Here is a 24,512-nt window from a genome sequence, read left to right as displayed (position 1 = left end):
GACTAGAGGTCCCTTCCAACCACTACCATTCTCTAATTCTGTGATTTTGTGAGAAAGACATGAACCAGCTCGAATTGGTCCAGAGGAGAGCCATGAGGCAGCACAAGGGAGTACCTCCCTTGTGAGGACAGGCTGAGAGGGTTGGTTATCATCCTGGACAAGAGAGGCAACTGGGACAGCTTCACACAGCCTTCTGGTACTTAAAGAGGTCCTAAAGGAAAGATGGGGAAGGACTCTTTGTCAGAGAGTGTCATGACAGGAAGAGGAGCCATGTTTTGTAACTGAAAGACTGCAGATTATAGATTAGATATTAGGAAGAAAGTCCATCCTGTGTGGGACTGTAGATGCCCATCTGTGGAAGTGTTCAGTGCCTTGTTGGATGGGTTTTTCAGCAAGCAGATCAGGTGGAAGGGGTCCTTGACTGTGGCACATAGCTTGGAACTACATGATCTTTAAGGTCCCTTCAAACTCAAGAAGATTCATTGATCCATTCTATGGCTTTAGGTGATATGAAGTGGCGGCACACATTTCAGATGAAAGAAGAAAGGACTTAATCACCAGTGAGGCCACAGCAAGCAGCAACTGCTCAATGTTTTTATCAGCGGGACACACGGCGGAGGCCAGGCTTGTTTATTCACAGCTGTGCAGCCGATTGAGGTAATCCAGGGGTTCTTGGAGCGTGGGGAGTGGAGGAGAAGCGAGGAGAGCCACCAGGAGCAGGCAGCTCTCACGAGGGGGACGCTCTTGCTGGGAGGCGGATCTGCAGCAACTGCAGGGGATTTAAACGTTCCCCAGGGAGCACGAGCTATCAGGAGTGTGACAAACAGGGCTGGCAAACGGTGAGGCTGATGCTGGCAGGAAGGTTTTGGATTCTACGACAACGGGTCCTTCTTTGGGGACTATAGCTTGATAGGACAGGATGGCACTAGGCTAGAAAACTTAATAAAGAGGGCTTTAAACTAAGGGACTTGGCGGGTGGGGGAAGAAGCAAAATAGAACAAGCTGTCCTCTCTAGCTGGGAAACAGGGCAGGACAGGGAAGGCGACGGTGTTTGAGTAAGCCCCTGCGCTGCCTCTACACCAATGCACGCAGCCTGGAGAATAAGCAGGAGGAACTGGAGATGTGAGTGCGGATGCGGGGCTACGACCTCACTGCGGCCACAGAGACGTGGTGGGACAGCTGCCATGACTGGAGCGCAGCCATGGAGGGCTGTGTGTTGTTCAGGAAAGACAGACTGACAAGGCGTGGAGGTGGAGTTGCTCTCTATGTGAGGGAGCAATTAATGTGTACTGAACTGTGCCTGGGTGGGGATGAGGGGCAGGTCGAGTGCTTATGGGTAAAAATTAATGGGCAGGGCAAGGCAGGTGATATTGTTGTAGGAGTTTACTACAGGTCACCTGATCAGGGAGAGGAAGTGGATGAGACCTTCTACGAACAGTTGAGAGCTGCCTCACAATCACAATCCCTGGTCCTCATGGGGGACTTCAACCACCCTGATATTTGGTGGGAAAGCCACATAGCCAAGCACGCGCAGTCCAGGAGGTTCCTACAGATTGTTGACGACAACTTCCCGTCACAGATGATCGAGGAACCAATGAGGACGTGTGTGCTGCTGGACCTGGTACTGACGAATAAGTAGGGTCTGGTTGGGGATGTGAAGGTTGGTGGCAACCTCGGCTACAGCAATCATAAGACGGTAGAGTTCGAGATCCTGTGTGGAAGAGGCAGAACACAAAGCAGGAACGTGACCCTGGATTTCAGGTGAGACAAAACTGACCTCTTCACAGACCTGCTTGGATGGAACTCATGGGATATGATTCTAGAAGACAGAAGTACCCAAGACAGCTGGTCAATCTCCAAGCACATTTTCCTCCAAGCCCAGGATCAGTGTGTCCCAACACACAAGAAAGGAGGAAAAGGAGGTAGGAGGCCTCCATGGATGAGCAAGGATCTGCTGGGACAACTCAGGCAGAAAGCAGCCATCTATGAGAGGTGGAAACAGGGGCTGGCTTCTTGGGAAGAGTATAAGAACATAGCCAGGGCATGCAGGGGTGCAACTAGGAAGGCCAGAGCCCTTCTAGAATTAAATTTAGCCAAGGAAGTTAAGGATAGTAATAAGGCATTTTTCAAGTACATCAGCAGCAGAAGGAACATGAGGGAGTGAGTAGAAGAGGAAGAAGTTAAAGATTTGTTGGGCAAGCTTAAGGCTCATAAGTCAATGGATCCTGATGTGAGGCATTGTAGAGTGCTGAGAGAGCTGGCTGATGTGATTGCTAAGACTCTCTCCATCATTTATGAACAATCATGGAGGACATGTGAGGTGCCTGAGGACTGGAGAAAGGCCAATGTCACGCCAGTCTGCAAAGAGGGCAGGAAAGACGACCCAGGAAACTACAGGCCGGTCAACCTTATCTCCATCCCTGGAAAGGTGATGGAACAACTTATCCGGAATGTTATCACTAAACATATGATGGTTATCAGGGGAGTCAATATGGACTCACCAAAGGGAAATCCTGTTTGACCAACCTGATATCCTTCGATGAGTGCATAACCGACTGGCTAACTTTACATTGGCACATCATGCCTGTTCTGTGTGTTACCAAGATCAGTTGCAGCCCTTGACTGGACAGGGAACTGGAATGGGAGATGGAGGTCAACCAAAATTCTCTTCAGAGAGAGCTGAGGCAAAGAGTCAGCTGATGTTGGCATGTGATTCCTCTGTGCTCTGTGTTTCAGCCTTGCCTGCCTCAGCCAGAGATGTCTTGCTGCAGACCCTGTCCTCCCGGCCCCTGCGGCTCCTCTGGCCCAACCCCCCTGGCCAGCAGCTGCACTGAGCCCTGTGTCGCCCGCGGTGGTGACTCAACGGTGCTCATTGAGGCCTCCCCGGTGGTGGTGACCCTGCCGGGCCCCATCCTCACCTCTTTCCCTCAGAACACAGCCGTGGGATCCTCTCTGTCCGCCGCTGTGGGCAGCTCCCTCAGCACCGGGGGGGTTCCCATCTCTTCTGGGGGCTCCCTTGGCCTGGGGGGGTTGGGGCTGTGTCTGCCTCCCCCTCGCTGCGGTCGGAACTGCTGAAGCCAACGGATCCTCCCTTTGGAGTGGGAACGAGGACGGAGAGCACACAGCCAGAGTCTTCCTGATCGGCTGTGTATCCTCATCTCACTTGTGCCCACCCTGCAGGGGGAGCTTGGCCATGTTCTGTTCCTCCCTGAAGCCTCTAGATATGTTTCTTGTTCTTTGTTGTGTGACATTGTATTTTCTGCCTCCCATTAAAGACCTTGTGCAGCACAGCTGCAGTCTCTTGGCACCTTGTCCTCCTTGTCCCTCAGTTACAACCTACTGTTCAAAAAGAGCTTTGAGCTTAACATCAACCTTGTGTGGACTTCAATACCCTAAAAATAAAGCAGACTGCTTCCCAGTTCCACACTGGTAGAGGATCTGCTAGCCCTGCAAAATGTAATCAAAATAACTCGTTTTTATATCATAGAAAAGTAGGCTGTGAATGCTGGTGTTGGTGCATCAGGGGAAGAGAAGCCTGAAGCTACACTTTATTCCTTTCTCAAAATACCTGAGATGAGATGGTGAAGAGGGAGATTAGAGAGGGCAATGTCCTTAACAGTGGTGCCTGTATGAAAGCAAGAAACAGTATTCAGACACAGTAACTCTTTTTTACTGTGAGAGTAGTCAAATGTGAGTGTTAACACATGTCTATTGAGTTATCCTTTCAGATCTAACAAGAGTTAATTAATGTTAAGTGTGCACATAAAATATTCCTAAGCAAAACCATATTGGCACTTCTCTCAAAAAAGTTATGGGAATATGTCCGGGGATGGGTATGGAGTGGAACGAAGTTTTCAGATCTCAATAGAGGCAGTGTGACTGCAAGATGTAGATGACAGCAGCAGAGACCACAAGTGGGAACATTGAGCTGTGGATTGTGGGGCTATGAACATACTCTGTGAAACATCTCATGGAGGACATTCTACTGCAAAAACAAATGTCACAGTTTATAAGCTGGGTCTTGAGAACAGAGGGCAAGCCAGGCTTGTGCAAAGAGCTCAGCCAGTCCCTTGGCAGGGTGTGTGAGTAGAGAGTGCCAAGGTGGCCTTGCAGGAAGGCTGCTCTGGTTACTGGCCAGGGGGATGAAGATCCATGCAGAAACATAGGGTTCAGCTGGGGTGATCAGAGGAGAAAGAAAGTTCCCATGCAGGAGGTCCCATGGTGTAATGGTGAGCACTCTGGACTCTGAATCCAGCAATCTGAGTTCAAATCTCAGTGGGACCTCAGCCTTTTGGCTCCCACTGGGCTTTCCTCAGCATGCTTACACTTCAACAGTCCTGCTCTTGGGACAAATGTTTAAACACACTCCCATCTTCCTTCCTGTCCTGTGCTTACAGCCGTTACAGAGATATCAGTGCCCCTTCTCCTGCTTGCTGTCCTGCAAACCTTTGCAGCCTCCCCACTCTCTTTTGACCGTCAACACTGCAAAGAATGTTCCGTTCTTTCTTTAATCAACCCCACAATCTGAGATTTGAAAACCTTCACCTCCTTCAAGTAAAGTGTCTATTTGAGACTAAGGGGTGACCTCATTAATGTTTACAAATATGTAAAGGGTGTCACAGGGAAGAGGCAGGGAAAGCGGCATGAGCACGGTGTGAGCTGGTGCCAGCAGTGCCAGGGAGCATCAGGCCGGGCTGTGGGAGGGCCTGGCTGAGGCACTGCCAGAGCAGAGTGGCGCAGCGGAAGCGTGCTGGGCCCATAACCCAGAGGTCGATGGATCGAAACCATCCTCTGCTAACTCATTTCTTTTTCCCTGCACCTGACAGACACTGCCTCTCTCTTGCTCCCTGACTACCTGATGGACCGGAAACCAGAGGATCACTTGGATGTTGACTGTGAGGCTGTCACTGGCTCTGTCGGTGATGGCCCATCCACAGATATATTGCTTGTGCTGATTCCACTGTCAATAACTCTGTGGGGAATATCTTTTGGTTTCCAAAGAGTTCTGCCCTACTAACAAGCCTATCTCAGAGGAAAATGTCGTGAGTTTTGCTTCTGGGCCCTGTGTCTCTTGTCAAATGGAGGCCATTCAAACTGAACTTGCTGAGCAAAACAGGTGCATCTTGGCCAGGAGTCTTTCAGGGAAGGACATAGGCATGTCTTTGATAATCTCCTAGACACTGATATTCTTGTTAGCAGGATGTTATTAATTTCTCAAACTGAGCCCAGATAGAAAGTTTTAGGAAGCCTGAGGCTCTATAAGAGTTATAAAGGGACATGACTATGGGGGATCTGAAGAGGAGATCCCTGGAGAGAGACTTGCCTTAATCTCTGCACTACTCTTTCTCATTTTGGAGCTGTCTTTGTTAGTGATTTGAAGAATTTCCAAAAGATCACTCCGTTCCCTCCATGTTCTTAGCCTACCCAGCTGCTACTGGCAGCAGCAGCATGGGCATGTTCTCCATCTCTCCTTCTCCAGCATCTGGGACTGCAGACAGACCTGGTCTGGTCATAGGGGTGAGTAGAGCCCCAGAGGAGAGAGCAAGGGGCCTCCACTTAAGAGAGAAAGAAGGTCAAGAGAGACAAGGCTTGGTGGAGGCCACCAAGAGAGAAGAGGTTGTCGGAAGTGGGATTTGAACCCACATCTCCCAGGGAGACTGCAACCTGAATGCAGTGCCTTAGACTGCTCAGCCATCCTGACCCACTGCTACTTCCCTGCTGCCACTGCAGCTGCCACAGCCAACCCACCTCAGCCAGCCTTCGCCTGGCCCTGCTGCAGGGGAAGATTGGGCAAGGACGCCTGAGTCACACCAAGCCCTGGGGCAATGCTGTGCTGGTCTCCAGGAGTCAGGGTGTGGGAAGGGGGCTGGAGAGTCAGGCCAAAAGGACAGGAGATGCTCACTCGTGCTGAGCAAGGACTGAGCTCCACTTCCAGTGGAGAAGAGCTCATTTAGCACCCATGATGCAGAGGAAGGAGGGCACAATTGTCTCTGGGACTTGTTCCTTCGTGGAAGGAGATAGACTCCAGGGCATCACAGACTTTGAAGTCACTGGTGCAAATGGCTACTCAGAGCTCCACCAGCCCCAAAGCTAGAGTTGCAGGCAGCTCAGTGCCTGAGACCCTTTAAAAGTCAAAGTGTGGTAGCCAGCCATGGAGAATGCCAAAGATACCTGAGTACCTGCTCCAGGGCTTACACACTCTTGAGAATCTCTGAATGCTTCCCAGCAACCTCTCCCTGACTCTTTTTGGCAAGTAGGCAAGGCACTGTGGGGCAAGGGCAGTGAAATATTTACCTGAACTGGCTGGGAATCAAGCCTGGGTCAACTGCCTGGAAGGCAGTACCACCAAAGCTCCTGGGGGTGTGACACAACACTGAGGTAACACAGTCTGAGCATTGAAAACAGTATGAGAAGTCCCATGAGTCAAGATAAACAGGGCAATATGGCTTAGCCAAAACTGTTGTGGGCAAACCAGCCTTGACTTGGGGATAATTAATATTTTCCTAATTAAAATGAATTTACATTGTGAAAAACAAACAACACAAACATAAACCAGCACCTTCCTCTCCCTGCTCCAGGCTTCACTTCAATCTTTCACACTAGACTCCTTCATCTACCCAAGCAGGATGCATCTTCCCTCTGCTCTTTCATACTCCCTCTGCTCATTCCACCTCTCTCTCCTTGATGTTTTCTGCTCTTTCTGGAATACATTTTCCTTGAGGGGCCACACACTGTGGTGATGGCTCAGCTGTACTGCGGCCATTGTGGAACTAGAATTGGCCTTATCTAACCTATTCCTGACCTCAAATCTGCCACGAGCAGATAGTGGTTTTCTCAGCCTGTGAGAGCCAGTGTACGTTGGGTCTTCAGGTGACATTGATCATGAGGTAAAAGACTTTAGTCCTGGGCAGTGTTAGGATGTCTAACATAGTGCATAGCAGTAAACACCTTGCTTTTCACAATGGCTCTGTTGCTCCCTGACAGGCAGTGGCTGCCCATCCAACTACGAGATGTTAACAGGGAGTCAGAGAACCCCCCAGTCCATTGCTGAGTCAATGTCCCTCCTGCCAATATTGCTGCATGTCCTGGAGTCAGCACACACAGTCCAGTCAGCCCAGGAAGGGCTGCATCAGCTTGACTGGGGAGTGTTCTGTCTGAAACACTGCAAGGCATCCCAGGAAGGCTCTGGGCAACCTGACCTTATAGAGTATCTTGGTGAGGCTCTTTATCTCACCTTGATCTGGCTGTTGCTCACCACCCTGCCTTCATGATCCCTGCAGGCAAAGGAACACTGTGAATGCTATTGAGATCTCTGAACTATGAGGTGTTTTCCCATCACCTTTATCCCTGAAGGATATCTCTGGAAAACAGTTGGTGGAGTTATGCTGCTTGGAATGTCTGCTGCTGCTCAAGAACCAACAGCAGCGGACCACTTTTCATGGTTCACATTCTGCACAGGGCTGCAGCATGGCCAACCATAGGCAGCCCAAAAAGCAACTATGCCCTGTAGTTGGCAGGATTCAAACCTGCCCAGGGATGGATTTCTAGTCCATCAGTTTCAACACTAGGTCACAACTACGTGCTGCAGCCCTCCCTGCCCTGTGCATCACAGGCCCTGTGCAAGGATAGTGGCCTTCCGGGGATGTTCAGGGCCAGGCTCTGCTGGAAGTTGTCACATTGATCTGCCTGAGTATAACAGAGACTCACAGCAGTGAGGGGAGAAATGCATCATCTGTGACCCTGGATATTCCTTTGTCCTTGGCTGCACAATTGCATGTAGAAGGCCGTGCTTTACTGCTGAGCAGCTCGGGTGCTTTTGCCCCCAGACTATCTGCAGGTAGCAGGGGACAAACAGCAAAAGGAAAAGAGGCACAAACCTTACTGCCACAGGCCGGGACTCGGGCTCAGATTTGGGCAACTTGTGCCAGCTGTTTCTGAAGGCTCCCTGCAACACTCAGCTGAGCACACGTGTCCACGTTTTCCTGCCACTGCAGGACGCGTTGTCATCGTAGTCCAATGCATAAGCTGCTTCTGTCCTCTGCCAGGGGTTACTTGGGACATACAGTTTTTGAGTGCTTTAAGAGGTGGGACAGAAAAGGCTCACATAAGAACCATTACAAGGCCATGATGAGCATGTTACAGACTTGTGCTCCATTTCCCTGAGGCTCTGGAATCTTTTTCTTGACCATTTCTGTATTTTTCATGCGTTAAGCTTCAAACAATCCACCTCAGGAGGAATGCCAGTGCTCTTCCTCGAACAGCACATTGCTAACTGAGGGCAGAGGAGGAAAAAGCACCAGGAGACTCCAGCTGCGCTGCACAAAGTCTTCAATAAGTAGAAAGAAATGCAGTGGCAAAGAACAGAGCATCAGAAACACATCTAGAGGGTTCTGGGAGGCACAGAGCATGGCCTATTGCACAAGGCCAAGCTCCTCCTGAAGCGTGGACACAAGTGAGATGAGGACACGCAGCCCATCGGGAAGCCAGGCTCTGGCTGCGTGCTCTCCATCCTCGTTCCTGCTCCAAAGGGAGGATCCGTTGGCTTCAGCAGTTCCGACCGCAGCGAGGGGGAGGCAGACACAGCCCCAACCCCCCCAGGCCAAGGGAGCCCCCAGAAGAGATGGGAACCCCGCCGGTGCTGAGGGAGCTGCCCACAGCAGCGGACAGAGAGGATCCCACGGCTGTGTTCTGAGGGAAAGAGGTGAGGATGGGGCCCGGCAGGGTCACCACCACCGGGGAGGCCTCAATGAGCACCGTTGAGTCACCACAGCGGGCGACACAGGGCTCAGTGCAGCTGCTGGCCAGGGGGGTTGGGCCAGAGGAGCCGCAGGGGCTGGGAGGACAGGGTCTGCAGCAAGACATCTCTGGCTGAGGCAGGCAAGGCTGAAACACAGAGCACAGAGGAATCACATGCCAACATCAGCTGTCTCTTTGCCTCAGCTCTCTCTGAAGAGAACTTTGGTTGCCCTCCATCTCCCATTCCAGTTCCCTGTCCAGACAAGGGCTGCAACTGATCTTGGTAACACACAGAACAGGCATATCATATCAATGTTTAGCCCTTGGAAGCTATCAAGAGGTGGAAGTGTTGGGAAAAACCCTGAACTGCAGGCAAACATGACTCACTCTGCATTAGCCCCGAAGAATGAAAGTTCTAAACGACCTCTTGATGTCTTCTGTGGCAACCTCCTGCTCTGAGCAGACCAAACTTCTCAGTGTCCTCAGGAAGCACTGGGCCTTGCCCTCTTCCCTTCTGAACACAGCCAGCATCGCAGAGCTCACTGTGTCTTGTGCAGCTCTCCCAGGGCTGAACTGAACCCCCTGTGCTCTGCCAGGAGGTTGCTGTGAGGGTGCCAGCACTGGGGAGCAGATCCCGGTGTTATGGGGTATGGTCTGGTGATGGGCTGAATGGATTACGTGTGGTCTGTAGAGTGACACCTCAAGTATGCCCCTTTCTCTGTATCATTCTCAGGTGAGTTTCTTAATCCTGCTTTGTCAACACACCTAGCTCTATGTTTGATCTGTCTGCGCCAAGAAGTTGGATTGTGCTCCACAGCTGGAGAGGGGGTGATGGTCTTCCATGGAGAGAGGAAGTGGCAGAGGACCAGGTGGAGCACATGCTGTATTGGGTGAGGCCGAGGGCACTAGGATTGAGGATCCTGGCAGAGAGGAGGCAAGGTGGGGAGCAGGGTATGGAACTACTGTCTCCCACCATCTACAGGAGGTTTTGGAAGGGATGGAGTCTGATTCTCCATCTCCTCTCACCTGCAATGGGTGAGAGGTAACAAGAACAAGAAAGGAATCACTTTTTAGGAAAAGAAGGGAAGGACGGGCTGCATGAGTGATCTCTGGAAGAGGTGCCCGAGAGACAGTTGCCTCTCTGACAATGGCAGTGTGTAGAAGTCAATGGGACAAGACCTGGGGGTATCTGATGAGGCTGCTGAGAGAACTGGGAAGATTGAGCTGCTTGTAGGAGGCGACAGAAGCAGAGGAAATCCAGAGATTCCCTCAAAACAACATTATTCTGAGTCACACAGGACCGTCAGTAGCCACCAAAAGACACTGACTTGCCAGCCTGCAGATGCAGGAGATTCCATAGAAACACCGGTTGCTTCAGGAATGGTGATAAATTGTGTGGAAATGCCCGTGACGAAAGTGGCACTTCAGGGCTATGCACGCGTGAATCGCCAGCACGCCTCGGGCCAGGACACCATGTCCAGTGAAGCCCACAGCAGAGTGACTCACGTTGGCCTGGAGTTCAGGGTTTTTCCCAACTCTTCCACATCATGATGACTCTCAGGTGCTCTGTGACACAGATCCAGTGCCCTTTTGTAGTTTGAAATGGATCACTCCATCCCTGCCCCAGGAGAAAGGGCTGTGAGTTTTGTCTCCCTGCCCTGTGCCTCTCCTCAAAAGCAGGCCATCCAGGCCCTTGGCCGCTGGGCTCAGCTTGCTGAGCCAAACAGGTCAAATTTGGCATGGGTCTCTTTCAGAGAAGGACACGGGCATCTCTTTGATCTCAATCCCAGGCCATGCTAGAGTCTGATTCAACATAAGCAAGTTTCTCATGGCCCTCACTGAGGAGGGATGGGGATTCCCACCAACCCCTCATGGTCTTTCCTTCTTGTTGAGCTTTACCAAATGCATAAAGGTCTGTGTGTCCTCTCCAGGATGAGGCTGTGCAGCCTCGATGTTCTACCTGAACTTTCCCACTGTCTTCTGTGTGTCTGCTGTCACCTGTGGAGAGAGGTCTCCCAGAGTGACCTGAATACTTGCACTTGAGAGCTTACATGAGCACTCCCTCGTGGCTCAATTTGACTGAGACTGGTGGCCATGAAGAGGGCAATGTACAAAGACAATCCCTACAGCACCAACCCACTGGAAATATCATTGCACTGAGTATGAGTTTCCCTCTGAGGTAAATGGCCGTATGAAGCGGACACGTGGACAAATGAGTTTGACGTTAGGAAGCATCACACTGATCCTGACAGGCCACTTCAGCAACGTGGACGTGTGCAGGAAAAGTGGCACAGTAAGCTACAAGCACTTCAGGAGACCAAGGGAATGCATTGAGGAGAGATGGTTTGGACTGGGAGCCCAAACAGAGGCACTGCTGGACCTGTTGTTTACCGAGGCAAAAAACTTACATAAGGGCTAAGCTTGGAGGTAGGCTGGGCTGCAGTGATCATGCCCTCATGGACTTCCCAGTCCTGAAGGGTATAGGGCAAAAAAGGAGAGGCAGGCTCCTAAACACAAGAAAAGCAAACTTTTCCGTGTGATCCCTTGGGAAACTCCCCAGAGATAAAGGAGAAAAGGAGAGCTGGGAGACAAAAGTTTCTGTATAAGTTTCTGTTCTCTTAGGGAGCAAGAAGCTCGTGGTCCTGACATGCAAGAGGTCGCGAGGGGAGGCTGGAGGCCAGCTTGGTGAGGTCTAGACCATTTAGTCAAACTAAAACACAAAGCCAAATGCACAGGCTGTGGAGGCAGGGACACACATCCAGGGGCAGCTATGGGGATGTGGCCTGGGAGAGCAAGAAGGGGATCAGGAAAGACAAGGCACAGCAGGAACTGCCCACTGTAGAAGAAGATCGAGGTCATGACCATCTAAGGAACAGGAAGGTGCACTTGCCTGTTGGGCCTGATGAGATGCATCCGATGCTTTGGAAGCAGCTGTCAGAAGAAGTTGCAAAGCCACTAGCCATTGAATCTGAGAAGCTCTGGCAGACCTGTGACATTCCCAGGGACGGGCAATGGGGAAACAAAGCCCTTGCTTTTACAAAGGGAAAGATGGAAGACCTGGGTAACTACAGGCTGGGGAGTATCCCCTCTGCACCCAGCGAGTTCATGGAGAGATCTTCCTGGAAACTCTGCTAGTACACATGGAAAACAGAGGTGATTGGTGAACGGACAACATAGCTTCAACTTAGGACAAGTGGTGCCTGACAGACTTACTTGCTTTCTCTGACAGAATTGTAATATAGCGGATAAGGGAAGAGCGATGGTCGTCATCTACTTATCAGAAGCATTTGGTACTGTCCCACACAACATCCTTGTCTCTAAACTGGAGAAGCATGGATTGACGAAGGACCATCCGCAGGATAAGGAAATTGCTGGATGGTCACTCTCAAAAGACATTTTGATTTCTGTGTGGAAACGAGCGATGAACATTTTCCCTCAGTGCTCTGTACAGGCACCAGTGTTGTTTGACATCCCTGTCAGGGACATGGACAGTGCAGCAAGAGTGTGGATGACATCAAGCTGAGTGGTGTGGTTGATACTCTGGCATGAGGAGATGGCATCCAGAGGGACCCTGACAGCCAAGAGGGGTGAGCCTAAGCAAACCTCAGGAAATGCAACAAGACCAAGGGCAAAGGTCTTGTTCCCGAGTTAGAGCAATCCCAAACACAGGCACAGGTTGGGGCATGAGAGGGTTGAGAGCAGCTCTGCAGGAAAGGGCTATCAGTGACTGAAAAACGCAATGAGAGCTGGAGGCTCTTGGGAGGGCTTTAAGCAAACTTACAGTACTACAATAAAGATGAGAAAGTAGTCTTCGTCCGAGAGTGTAGTGATAGGAAGAAAAACAATGTTTTCTAACTGAAAGAGTGTAGATATGGCTTAGATCGTAGGCAGAAAGTCCTTCTTGTGTCTGGATGTGTGGAAGCCACATTTTTAAAATATCCCAAGCCTAGCTGGATGGTACTCTAAGACACTGGATCAGGTGTAAGACATCGCTGTCTGTGGCTGGCGGGTTCAAACTGAAGGATCTTTAAGTTCCCTTAAAACCAAAAATCATTCTCTGATTCGTTCTGTGATTGCAAGTGGTATGAAACTGGAACACACACTTCAGATGCAAAAGGAAAGGGCTTAATCACCAGTGAGGCCTCAGCAAGCAGCAACTGCTCAGTGTCGAGGTGCTTCATGAGCAAGGAATGTTTGTGATGCCTCAGGGCTCTGGGACACAGCATAAAAGGCTGTGCTGCTCCAGGCTCTGCATCCTCCTCTCTTGCCTCCCGTTCCTCCAGGAACAAGGTAAGCATGAGTCTGCTCCATCTCTCTCTGTGGGTTGAGCTGCTGTCATGGTGGCTACGCTTCTTGGTGCTTGGGCTGCCACAGCTGGGCCCTGCAATGGAAATGCGCCAGGGCTGTGTCCTCTTTCCCTTTTGATGGGGCAGGGTGGGGAGAGCTGAGATGTGGGGGGTTCTTTCCAGCAAAGGGGATCAATGGCCTCAGCTGCACACAGCTCTGCCCAACAGAATTTCTGCCTCAGGCACCTGCTCTCTAACAAAATATCTGAGTTCATTCAGAACCCCTTCAAGCGCAGCAATGCTTGTTCAGGAGATGGGGTATGATCAGTCTTTCCATGGGTGCTTTAATCCCACGGTCCTGGGTCTGAGCCCAGCAGTGGGTCAGGGTTCCTGTGTTGCAAAACTCAGAGCACACGTGAGTGTTGTGGGAGCTGTAGGCACAGTGGAAGTTTTTCAGAGGTGATTTCTTTGGCATTTGTTCATCTCAGCCTGTTGATGCTGGGATCACTAAATTAATCTTCATCTGTGCTGTGACACCAGGCAAAGCAGGAGCAGATCCTGGTGTATTCTCCAGCCACTTTGGCACATCTTTGCTCCCTGTTCTTCAAAACTAGCTAAACATTGACATGACATACCTGTTCTGTGTGTTACCAAGATCAGTTGCAGCCCTTGACTGGACAGGGAACTGGAATGGGAGATGGAGGGCAACCAAAGTTCTCTTCAGAGAGAGCTGAGGCAAAGAGTCAGCTGATGTTGGCATGTGATTCCTCTGTGCTCTGTGTTTCAGCCTTGCCTGCCTCAGCCAGAGATGTCTTGCTGCAGACCCTGTCCTCCCAGCCCCTGCGGCTCCTCTGGCCCAACCCCCCTGGCCAGCAGCTGCACTGAGCCCTGTGTCGCCCGCTGTGGTGACTCAACGGTGCTCATTGAGGCCTCCCCGGTGGTGGTGACTCTGCCGGGCCCCATCCTCACCTCTTTCCCTCAGAACACAGCTGTGGGATCCTCTCTGTCCGCCGCTGTGGGCAGCTCCCTCAGCACCGGGGGGGTTCCCATCTCTTCTGGGGGCTCCCTTGGCCTGGGGGGGTTGGGGCTGTGTCTGCCTCCCCCTCGCTGCGGTCGGAACTGCTGAAGCCAACGGATCCTCCCTTTGGAGCGGGAACGAGGATGGAGAGCACGCAGCCAGAGCCTGGCCATGGCTTCCCGATGGGCTGCGTGTTCTCATCTCACTTGCGTCCACGCTGCAGGAGGAGCTTGGCCTTGTGCAATAGGCCATACTCTGTGCCTCCCAGAACCCTCTAGATGTGTTTCTGATGCTCTGTTCTTTGCCACTGCATTTCTTTCTACTTATTAAAGACTTTGTGCAGCGCAGCTGGAGTCTCGTGGTGCTTTTTCCTCCTCTGCCCTCAGTTAGCAATGTGCTGTTTGAGGAAGAGCACTTGTCCTTCCTCCTGAGCTTACCACCAGTTGTGTGTGAAGCTCAACACAGTACAGAAGCGGGCAAGAAAAAGATTCCAGGGAGATGATTTTCCCCTCCACTCAACACCTGTGTGATCTCATGTGGATCAGTGTGTTTAGCAAAAGGACTCCAGTTTTTCAAACACATGGGCTGATGATGAGCCAGGTGGTGCACCTCCCCTGTGAAGAAATTTTGAGAGAGTGGAGTTTTCATCCTGAACATGAGAGGCATCCAGGACAGCTTCATGTAGCCTTCCAGTGCTTAAAATGTTTCTAGAGTAAATATGGGGAAGGACTCTTCACCTGAGAGTGTTGTGACAGGAAGAAGAGCAGTGCTTTGGCAGAGAGGAACCTCATGAGATTCAACAAGGACAAGTGCAGAGTCCTGCACCTGGGGAGGAACAACTCCATGCACCAGTACAGGCTAGTGATTCACCTGCTGGGGAGCAGCTCTGCAGAGATGCCTGGGAGTCCTGGTTGATAATAAACTAACCATGAGCCAGAAATGTGCCCTCGTGGCCAAGGCAGCCAATGGCACCTTGGATTGCATAAAAAAGAGTGTGTCCAGCAGGTTGAAGGAGGTTCTGTTGCCCCTCTACTCTGTCCTGGTGAGACCTCATCTGGAGTACTTTGTCCAGTTTTGGGCTCCCCAAAGGGACAGACTGGTGTCAGGGAGCAAGATACTGGAGTACATGGTGTCAAGGTGAAAGATACTGAAAACAGTGGGTATCCTAAGTCCCAGCTCCAGCTCCTGGACAGATTGCGACTCTGGATGTCAGACATTGAAAAGACCAAGGTATTGGGAGACTAAAACTGGGAAGACAAAAGGTCTAGTAGACACAGAAATCCATGAAGGGGATTTTCTATTAGCAGAGATACTGTGTCATGGGGGAACCTCTAATGATAGTGTCCATGTGTCCATGTTGATTCATTTGTGGCTCAGCACATATGTGCATGTGCCCGTGGGAATCTGATGCTTAGCCTCACTGCTAGCAGGACCTGACAACAAGAGCAAGAAACAGCTGTTCAACTCTTCTGTCCAGGACTGCAGGAATTTCCTAGCTCTTTTAGTACATTGGATTCATCTACTTCTGACACACACTGAAAAAAAGATCTCAGAATCTTAAAATTCATCAAATTTGAAATTGTCTATGTGAGATACATCAACTAAATTAATATCTAGCGATCATAATGCAACCATTTCTCATTAGTTCTTGCCATTTACTAATATTTCGGTATATGGAATGGCTTTTAAGGGTTTGGGAAGGGTTATTGGTACCACAGTTTCAGATCATGTCTTTCACCATGGGGTGCTGGTATAGCAGATACCCAGCTTGCAGTACGTTCATTGGGTATCTAGTTGCCTTTAGAAAATGGAATATTCTTGGAAATCATATGTGTGGAGAATGGAGAAAGCAAAATTTATTAGTAAATTTCAGTGCAGTATTAACATATTATAAATTTTAATCAAGAATGTTATTGGGAAAGTTCTACCCAGTTGATAAAATACTTAAAATTTCCATTAATAAAAGGAGATTTTTTTTATTGTTCATACCCAAGAGCATATAGTATCACAAGAGACTTCTTGGCTCCCTTAGGTATGGGGATTTATTAAAGGCAAAGCAAACGTTTGGGAAGATCATCCTCTTGGCTTCCATATAGAGACAATGAAAAGAGAAGACAGCCTACAGAACCCATGTTGCATCTCCCAGTGTGATGTGAGCTGTAAATGGCTGCCGTGGAGGTAAACCTGACAAAGGAGAGTGTGCAGGTTTGGGAAGAAAGGAAATGAGGAACTGATGAGAAGGTTCATTTCTGACTTTCTGTGTTTTTCCGTGGAAAAAATTGCCCATGTGCTGGACCGAAAGGCTCGGCAGTTACTGACGTGGTTTTTTATGCCAGTCACAGCTTTTTCCGAATGTCCCAAAATTTCTCAAGTGGCCAGACATTGAACAAACTGAACAAACCGCATAGGCAATCCTCTCCACACCTAAAATTTCCCTACCTTATAAATCCAGCGGGTCACCCAACATGCAGAATAGAAGAAAACTGGTGTGAAGACTGTCTGGTTTCAGAAAATTATCTGATATGACCACAAGCTAACGTCATAGTTTAGGTGAAGGCAGTTTTGAACACCCTTGCCCATGCTGGTGCAGCTGGATGATCTGCAAAGGAGTGTAACTATATAAATATGTATACAGAGAACAAAAATTAAGAAGGTATGCCTCTGAGGCATGGGGAAAAAATCCAGGCCACTGAACCAAAAGTGACGTAATCATCCATATGTAGAAAAGAAGAAAAGTGTCTTGTTCCTGAGGCATACCAACGATGATTGAAACTGAGATAAGACAATGTTTTTTCATGAAAAATATTGCTGAAATGGTTTAGGAGTTGGAGTTTTAAAGGAGTTATCAAGACATAGAGATTGAATTCAAGAATTAAATGGAATAGTGGATCTTTACAATGATGCATGGAAAAGAATTTTTTAAATTTTATATTACATTTTAGTTTTTGCCTTTGCCAAGATTTAGTGTGATGTTTACATAATTAATTCTCCCGGGATTCTGCAATTTAGCTGTCCTTTAGACCCCTCTCTTATTGCTCCTCCTGTGCTGCCTTCTGCTCTGAAAGCGCATATGTTTCTCCTAAGGCACAGGAGAATGACTGACTACCTTATAAAGATGTTCTGGGTCTCCCAGTGCTATTCTTGTGTCATGGGATGTTTGTGCTCTGTCTGCCCATGCCAGAGGGATCTTGTGGCAGTGTGGGTGAGAACCAGGCTGCACTACAACTCCAGATATCGTGTACCCCTTCCTTAGGAGCCACTTGTGTGAGTGCTGGTGGTGCTTCCCTTGGGAGAAAGATGATGGAGACATCTGTACCACTGTTGTGGTTTGACTGTTTTCATGACAGTAGTTAGTGCTACCTTTGAAGCTTAGCTTTGCTAAGAAGAGAACATCCATCTCATTTGAATATCGATGGTGTGAATTAGACTTTTAGGCGTTGCTTACACGTCTAAAGTAAAGTGACGTGTCTAAAGTAATGTGATTTTACTCTATATGACAGGACATCATGGGTCAAACTTCCCACAAATTTACCAGCTAAAAGTTTGTAATGCAGCCTGTGGCAGATGCTTTGGCTTCCTTGTAGACAGAGATAGGGAGCTCCTCATTCTAGATGTATTGATAGTGCCACTGTCCCCTCACCAATTATTTGGGGATCAGAAGGAACCTGGGCACCGCAGACACCAGTGGTGGCCACCTTTTCTGTTAAGTTTAGCCGCCTGAGAAAGAAAGCATTACATTGCCAGGAACGTGGAGCTCCTTGGAAGACAGCAGAAAGTCACAAACACCCCTGCCATGTGATCTGGCTGATTCCCAGATACGTGACTGAGTCAGGATGATCGAGTCACTCTTTGGAGGTGCTCATTTGTTTCCAAGGCTGTAGAAAGATTGTAGGTTTAAGTCATAAACTTAGAAAGATAACTATGATCTCTTAGATCACTGTTCTTTCTAACAGTATTGAGTATACATGTCCAGGTTTTAGTAGGAAGAGTTGCAAGGTGACCACTTTTGGGAAGGGGCCAGGGGTAGAGCTGGGCCCATCAGCCAAGTTGGTGGCATCTCTGTAAAAACATGTTCCAGAAAGGGCAGGATGTGCCAGTCAGAGAGGAAAGGCACAAGCATAAAGAGTGAGAAAGGACAGAGGGAACGTTACTATCAGGTGCTCCATGATGCCAGTGGGACGAGATATTTAATCCACTTCATTCTTTTGCCATCTAAAAGGAAAGGTACTGAAATCAGGATTCACAAGACCTAGCTTTATCTCTAGAAGTTCAGCCTCTGAACTGGTTCCCTGGGCTCCCTTTATGGTCTGATCTGCTGGTCCACGCATCGATCAGCTCTAATTTTTGTATCTGCTGACTCTACAGGAAGACAGGAAGACTATCTCAGAGCTTGCAACCTGAACTGTTGCTTGAATACCATTAGAGTCAGTTTGGTCATAAAGACTCAGATTTTTTACAAGACATTGTTGAAACCCACTTTTTCCTACACATCTTGTTCCAAAACAAAATGCCACAACTTATCGTTACTTCCAAGTGTGTTAAAAAAGTTTGTCAAGTCTTCTGTCTGTCACAGGGCCAGCTGTTCTTAATGGCCAAGAGTGCTGAAGGGACCATGTGAGTGCTCAGGGAGGGTGCAGAAGTCCTGCCTGAATGTCCAGTGAGAAAGGATTGTGCTGAGAGAAAGAAGATCTATCTTGTTTGCAATGCCCTTTTTGGAAGATGGGGTGTTCATCTTTAGAAGTCTTGAGGACTTCTAAGAAAGTATTTAACACAGTCAGAGGTAAGGAAAATAGGCAGGAGAGTAGAACTCAGCTCAAGGTGCTTGAGGTAGTTGTCTGAACGTACACACTTGATGCCATCAAAGATACGCTTTTATACACACACCTTTAGAACGAGTCTTTTAGAGCAAGCCCCTATATTCAGATATTTGTATCATGAAGGGAGTTTGCCAACATGGAGACAAATAAGTCTGGATATCTTCAGGGTCTATTGCCAACATCAAGGAGGCTTACTACATCTTATAGTTGATACCTTGCACGTTCCATGGGATTGGCACAGATGAAACAGAGCAAAAATGACTTCCTGCGTCTTTCTAAAGCGTTTGGTGGAGGACACAGAAGTTTCTTGTATGATTCCTATGACTGCCTTCTCTTAGGCAGCCAAATCACTTTCTTGTGCTTATAGTGAGAGTGTTTTAAATGTCTCACAGTCAGATGCTTAATGCTACATCTTGGATCAGAATTGACTGTCTGGAAAGGATGAAATTTTTCTAAAACCCGTGGATTGCAAATACAAGGCCAACTGGGTCAAGGTATCATCTCCAAAAATCTCAAACCTTTAGCCAGGGTGATTGTCCTCCATTCTCTGCACCTAGGCCTTCAAGCAGATAATTCAGACTACCACTTTATTCTGACCTCTGAAAACAAAGCTAACACATCCCATGTCCAAAAACGTCATATGCTCTTCATCTAACTCAACACAGAACTGCACAGAACACAAAGACTGACAATGGTGAATGTCTGTGTAAAAAAACACAGCACCTAAAAATGAGACACCTACAAGCCGCTGTGACCTACATTAAAATTAGGTCTTAGTGTCTCAATATAAAGAGGTATTTTGTGCTATTAGAAATGTCCATACTTCATGGGACTGAAGTATTACAAAGGACCTGCAAAATACCTGTTGTGTTATGGATGCACTGGTAGAGTCTGGGTAGAATCATAGAAGGGTAGGGGTTGGAAGGGACCTTTAGAGATCATCTAGTCCAACCCCCCTGCAGAAGCAGGTTCACCTAGGTCAGGTCACATAGGAACATGTCCAGGCGGGTCTTGAAGACCTCCAAGGAAGGAGACTACACAACCCCTCTGGGCAGCCTGTGCCACTGCTCCGTCACCCTCACAGTGAAATAGTTTCTTCTTACATTTAAATTGAACTTTTGGTGTTCCAGCTTCATCCCATTACCCCTTGCCCTGTGAGGACATTTAACACGTCTGCAGTAGTCTGTGCAAATGCAAAGCAATTATTTCATTATTGACTGTAATGTGAATCTGGAAAAGTAGCTAGACATGTAAATACATTTCAGTATACAAATCTGGGCAAGATAAGCCACACTGATAAAGCTAGGAGAGATGAAGTTCACATCCATTTTTAAGTTTACAGTGAAATCTAGGCTCAGTAGGAAGATTCTCCTCCACCAAAATGGAAAAATGGATCCTCTGTTGTGGTTTTGCCCAGTCAGCAATGAAGCACCATGGCAGTCTCTCACTCGCTGCCCTCCATTCACCCCCATTCTCGTTAGGATGGCAGAAGCCTCAGTGAAATGGGAGGAAAAAAGATAACCAAGGATGTTATGGATTGAGACAAGGGTAGGGAGGGCTTGCTGCCAATTACGGTTCCAGTACTCGACTTAGAAGGGAGAGTAGGAAAGCTTGTTCTATAAGAAACAGAACAGAATAAAACCGAAAAGGGAGTAGGATGATGAGAATAAGGGAATGAGGGATGTGGTCAGTCCCTCACAGATGGTCTCTGCTGCTTCTCTCTTCTCAGATGAAGACGACTCCTCACACTCTTCCCCTGCTCCAATACAGGATCCTTCCCACGGGACACAGTCCTTAACAAAATTCTCTGGTGTGGGTTCTTCCCAGCAGCTGCGGCTTCTGCCAATACAGGATCCTCCACACAGGACGCAGTCCTGTGTGAATATCTCTGGTGTGGGTTCTTCCCCACAGTTGCAGCTTCTGCAGATACAGGGTCCCACCCACAGGACACGGCCTCTTCTGGGCATAATTTTAATGAACTTTTTTGGCGTGGGTTCTCCCCAACAGCTACAGCCTCTGTGAATATGGGATCCTTCACACAGGACCCGGCCTCCTCTCGCCATAGCCACTGCCCCTGGCACCTCCTGGCTCCTAAGAGTGTAGATCAAGAGGTTCAGAGCTGGAGTGACAGCATTGTACATGAGAGACACCTGCATATCTCTAACTTGCAAGAGCCAAGTTAGCTAGTGCCAGGTTTTTTCACTGCAAACTCCACAAGAGAGTTGCTTGTTAGTGCAGCCCAGCCACCCTTTTCCTCCTCATCTGTGAGAGATTGATCACATCCCCCATTCCCTGCCCCCTCCCCACCCCCAAGTGACCTGGGCCTGGGAAGAAAGGAGGAATGGGGGGGGAGATCTTAAACTGCTGTTTTTAATACAATAAATCTTTTGGAAATAGCTTTTCATTGGTTGTTTTCATCAATATTAATCATTGCTGCATTGAATGTACAGAGAAAAGCACTTGTGGAGTTTGCAGTCTACAGTGTAAGCTAGAAAAACTTGTGCCTGCCTGCCGTAATACAATTATTTTGTTTTTTATTGTATGTGGTTGGGACTTACCCACAGCAGTGAAAAATCTGGCACTAGCTATCTTGGCTCTTGCAAGTTCAGTCTTGGCAAACTGTACAGTCAAATAAGAAAGCTGCTGAGGAACTGTCCTTCTGTAGTCTCTGCAACACACTAATGAACTGCTGGTGATTGCATGGCATGTTGGAACATGTTCTGTTGGCTGTTGATGAAAACAATGCAATTTCTAAGATCAAAGAAATGTCTGGAAGAGACAGTAACCACTAGAAATGTGGAAGTTTTAATCAGCTTAATGAAACATGGGCACGGTAGTAGAGAGGAAGCATCAGGAGTGATTCATATTCTGAGATAAAAGCTTTGTTGATGAGATCAAAGGTTGTAGCAGGAAGTTACAGGTGAGGAGAACTGAAATATGAACGTGGCAGAAGGTGAAGCAGCAGCATCTTTTACTCCTCACATATTCTGCTGTTGAGCCTAGATGGCAGTTTTTATTTTAATTTCTCGTAATATTGCCCTCTGTTCTAGACAGAAAGAAGAAGACCACATTCAAGTTGTTACCCCATGTTAATTTCCTGAGTTTCTCTGCAGCTTTTATGCTCTAATTTTGTGTGTTAGGTTTTGCCCTTTGAAGCATTCTCTTCCTTCATTTTCTGAAAAATAATGAATTTTACACCATATCTAATAGCCAACTGGAAGAGATGGTAACCACTAGAAATATGGAAGTTGAGTTTCTCTGTAGCTTTTATGCTCTAATTTCCTGTGTTAAGTTTTCCACTTCTCTACATTTGTTTGTGCTTAAAATAGCACAGAAACAACAGTGGGACTTTAACATTTAGCCTTTGCATCTTGTCGTTCTAGCAATACTGAACCAGACAGGGGGCAGAGAGTTCATTCTTTTGAGCCTCACCGATATCCGGGAGCTGCAGCACTATTTTTTTCATCTCATTCCTTTTGCTCTACTTGGCCACTCTTCTGGGAAATGGTGCCATTGTGACCCTGGTGATATCTGAGCCCTGGCTGCACACACTGATGTACTTCCTCCTGGGGAACCTTTTCCTGCCTGGGCATTTTCTACTCCACAGCCACTGTTCTCAAGATGTTGATTGGCTTGGGCACCCAGTAAACAGAGATGGAGGGCAGGGCTGGGACAGCTGGGACTTGCAAGCTGTCACACCACAGAGGAAGTGTACTTTATAGCTGAAGAGCACCCAACCATTTCCGGAAAGCTGGGGGAATGGTCTACAGAGAGTGGAAGTTCAGGGGTTCTTGGGGCAATTTGTGAGGCAGTGGGATCTGGTGGGTTGGGGGTTTCAGCTAGGGCAGGAGGCACCCTGTGTGAAGAAGCTGGGTACCATCTCTATGTGGCTGGACCACTGGGGGCCCACAGGCTTAGCTGCAGGGGTATCAGGAAAAGAAAGATGGTGAGGGCTGTGTTTCAGGACTGAGCAGCACTGCTTGAGCCTGGAGTGCAGAGGGGAGGAGAGCACTCCCAGGAACTGGATAGCAGAGATGTATGACACATTTGTGCTCAGGCATCTCTGCTCTGTGACCACTGCAGCCTCCCAGGAGCCTGGCGGTCTCCTCCGCACCCTCCACACTGATGAGAATCAAGTCTGAGGCAGATGAAGCCTGAAAAGGTCCTGCTCTGGATCAGTACCTGGCCTGTATTCTTTGACAGAACACACCAAAGGGGCTGCTTGGTAAAAGCACTTATTCCGTTCTTTCTTTTCCTGTAACCATGCTCTGATCAGCTTCCCCAGGAGGGCCGCTTAGGCTTCCTGCAGCAGCTCCATCTCTAATGGCCTCTGCAGGCCCCATTAAAACTCCAGGAAACTTTACTCCCGTGACTGTCCTTTATACTGTGTAATTTTTACCCGAGGGCTGGATAGACCAAATAAACTGTAACAAGCTTTTTCTTATTAATTCTCTGTACAGTCATCAGGTGGCTAATAGTGAGAAAGAGTTTAACTAGACTTCATTTTTAATGAGCATATGATGCAGCAGGGGATTTCTTGTTTCTTACTCAAGCCTGGTAATTTAAAGTAATATACTCCAAAGGAACTTAATAAACACAATTTTCCTGCAGGAGCTGGTGTTGTTAAAGAAAACAAACAGTGTTATCTTTGCGGTCAAGCATCTTGTGGGTGACGAGTATTTCAGGAGTCATGAGGGGAAAAAAAAATCAACCCTCTTACCATCTTCAGAAGAAATGCTGCATTACAAATCCAGTGACAGCTCCAATTCCCTCTAGTGTTACTCTTGCAAAAAGACCTGCACACTCAGTTAGGATGAAAAATACATTTATGTACCAAAAAATTGTGACATAAATAAAATTATTCAAAAAACAAATAATAGTTCATAATATTTTGAAGATGAGTTTTCAAACTCACTTGACTGTAAGATACACCAATACAAACAACAGTGGCTGCATTGTATATGATAGGAAGACACACAGATGTGAGCACCATAAGATCAAAGGCAGGGATTAGTGATGGCACTTGTTCCAGAATCAAACAGACAAATATTAGGTAGGACAAATATCAACTTGATGAAAAAATATTTGCTAGGTAGGCAGGCTGGCAATAGGTATTTGTATAAATGGGAAAAAAAAGCAGAAGAAAATTTAGTAGATAGTGAGCTAGCTAAACTTTTAAGAACACAAATAAATGTCATGTGCAAGCAAACTTTTTTTTTTCTTTCAACAAATGAAAACTGTAGTTATAGAAGCACAGGGAACATTTGTTAGATTTCAGTCAGTTGTAGAAAAACGTGTGGGGTAACTAATCAGTTAAAACTGGGGAGAAACATTGATGTTTATCAGATTTGTATGCTTTTAATCTCCAAACAATATTTTTTTTCTGCAGGGAGGTTGGACTAGATGATCTCTCAAGGCCCCTTCCAACCTCTATGATTCTATGACTCCACAAAAATAAATGACTCTGCCTCGGGGATTGATGCCTAACTTTCAGTAGCACAGAATCACTCACATTGATGGAGGTGGCTGACATCCTAACTAGTGTTTAAGTGTTATTTTGCTGACACTGAATAGCTCTTCACATCTCCTCTTGGCCTTGTGTGACGTTTCTGTGTGTGACAGACATAATACTTCTTCTCTCACTACGATCAGCCT

At 47.9% G+C, this 24,512-nt stretch overlaps 1 protein-coding gene and 2 non-coding genes across 3 annotated transcripts in view; all 3 read left to right on the top strand.

Moving 5' to 3' along the window:
• The first annotated feature begins 3,829 nt into the window (after window positions 1-3,829).
• Window positions 3,830-24,512, top strand: part of LOC133625824 (olfactory receptor 1P1-like) — a 33,001-nt gene continuing 12,318 nt past the window's right edge. The window contains 6 exon segments of the mRNA XM_062000408.1: window positions 3,830-3,833; window positions 4,827-4,895; window positions 5,420-5,626; window positions 22,241-22,314; window positions 22,316-22,435; window positions 22,437-22,501. Of these exon segments, the coding sequence (XP_061856392.1) occupies window positions 3,830-3,833; window positions 4,827-4,895; window positions 5,420-5,626; window positions 22,241-22,314; window positions 22,316-22,435; window positions 22,437-22,501 (539 nt within the window).
• TRNAQ-CUG (transfer RNA glutamine (anticodon CUG)) lies at window positions 4,213-4,284 on the top strand. The gene has a single exon. It is a non-coding gene; the product is annotated as a tRNA-Gln (tRNA).
• TRNAM-CAU (transfer RNA methionine (anticodon CAU)) lies at window positions 4,726-4,797 on the top strand. Its single transcript has one exon. It is a non-coding gene; the product is annotated as a tRNA-Met (tRNA).

This window comes from Colius striatus, chromosome 7 (assembly GCF_028858725.1).
Source record: "Colius striatus isolate bColStr4 chromosome 7, bColStr4.1.hap1, whole genome shotgun sequence".
Taxonomy (NCBI): domain Eukaryota; kingdom Metazoa; phylum Chordata; class Aves; order Coliiformes; family Coliidae; genus Colius; species Colius striatus.
This window is presented reverse-complemented; position numbering and strand designations above follow the sequence as displayed.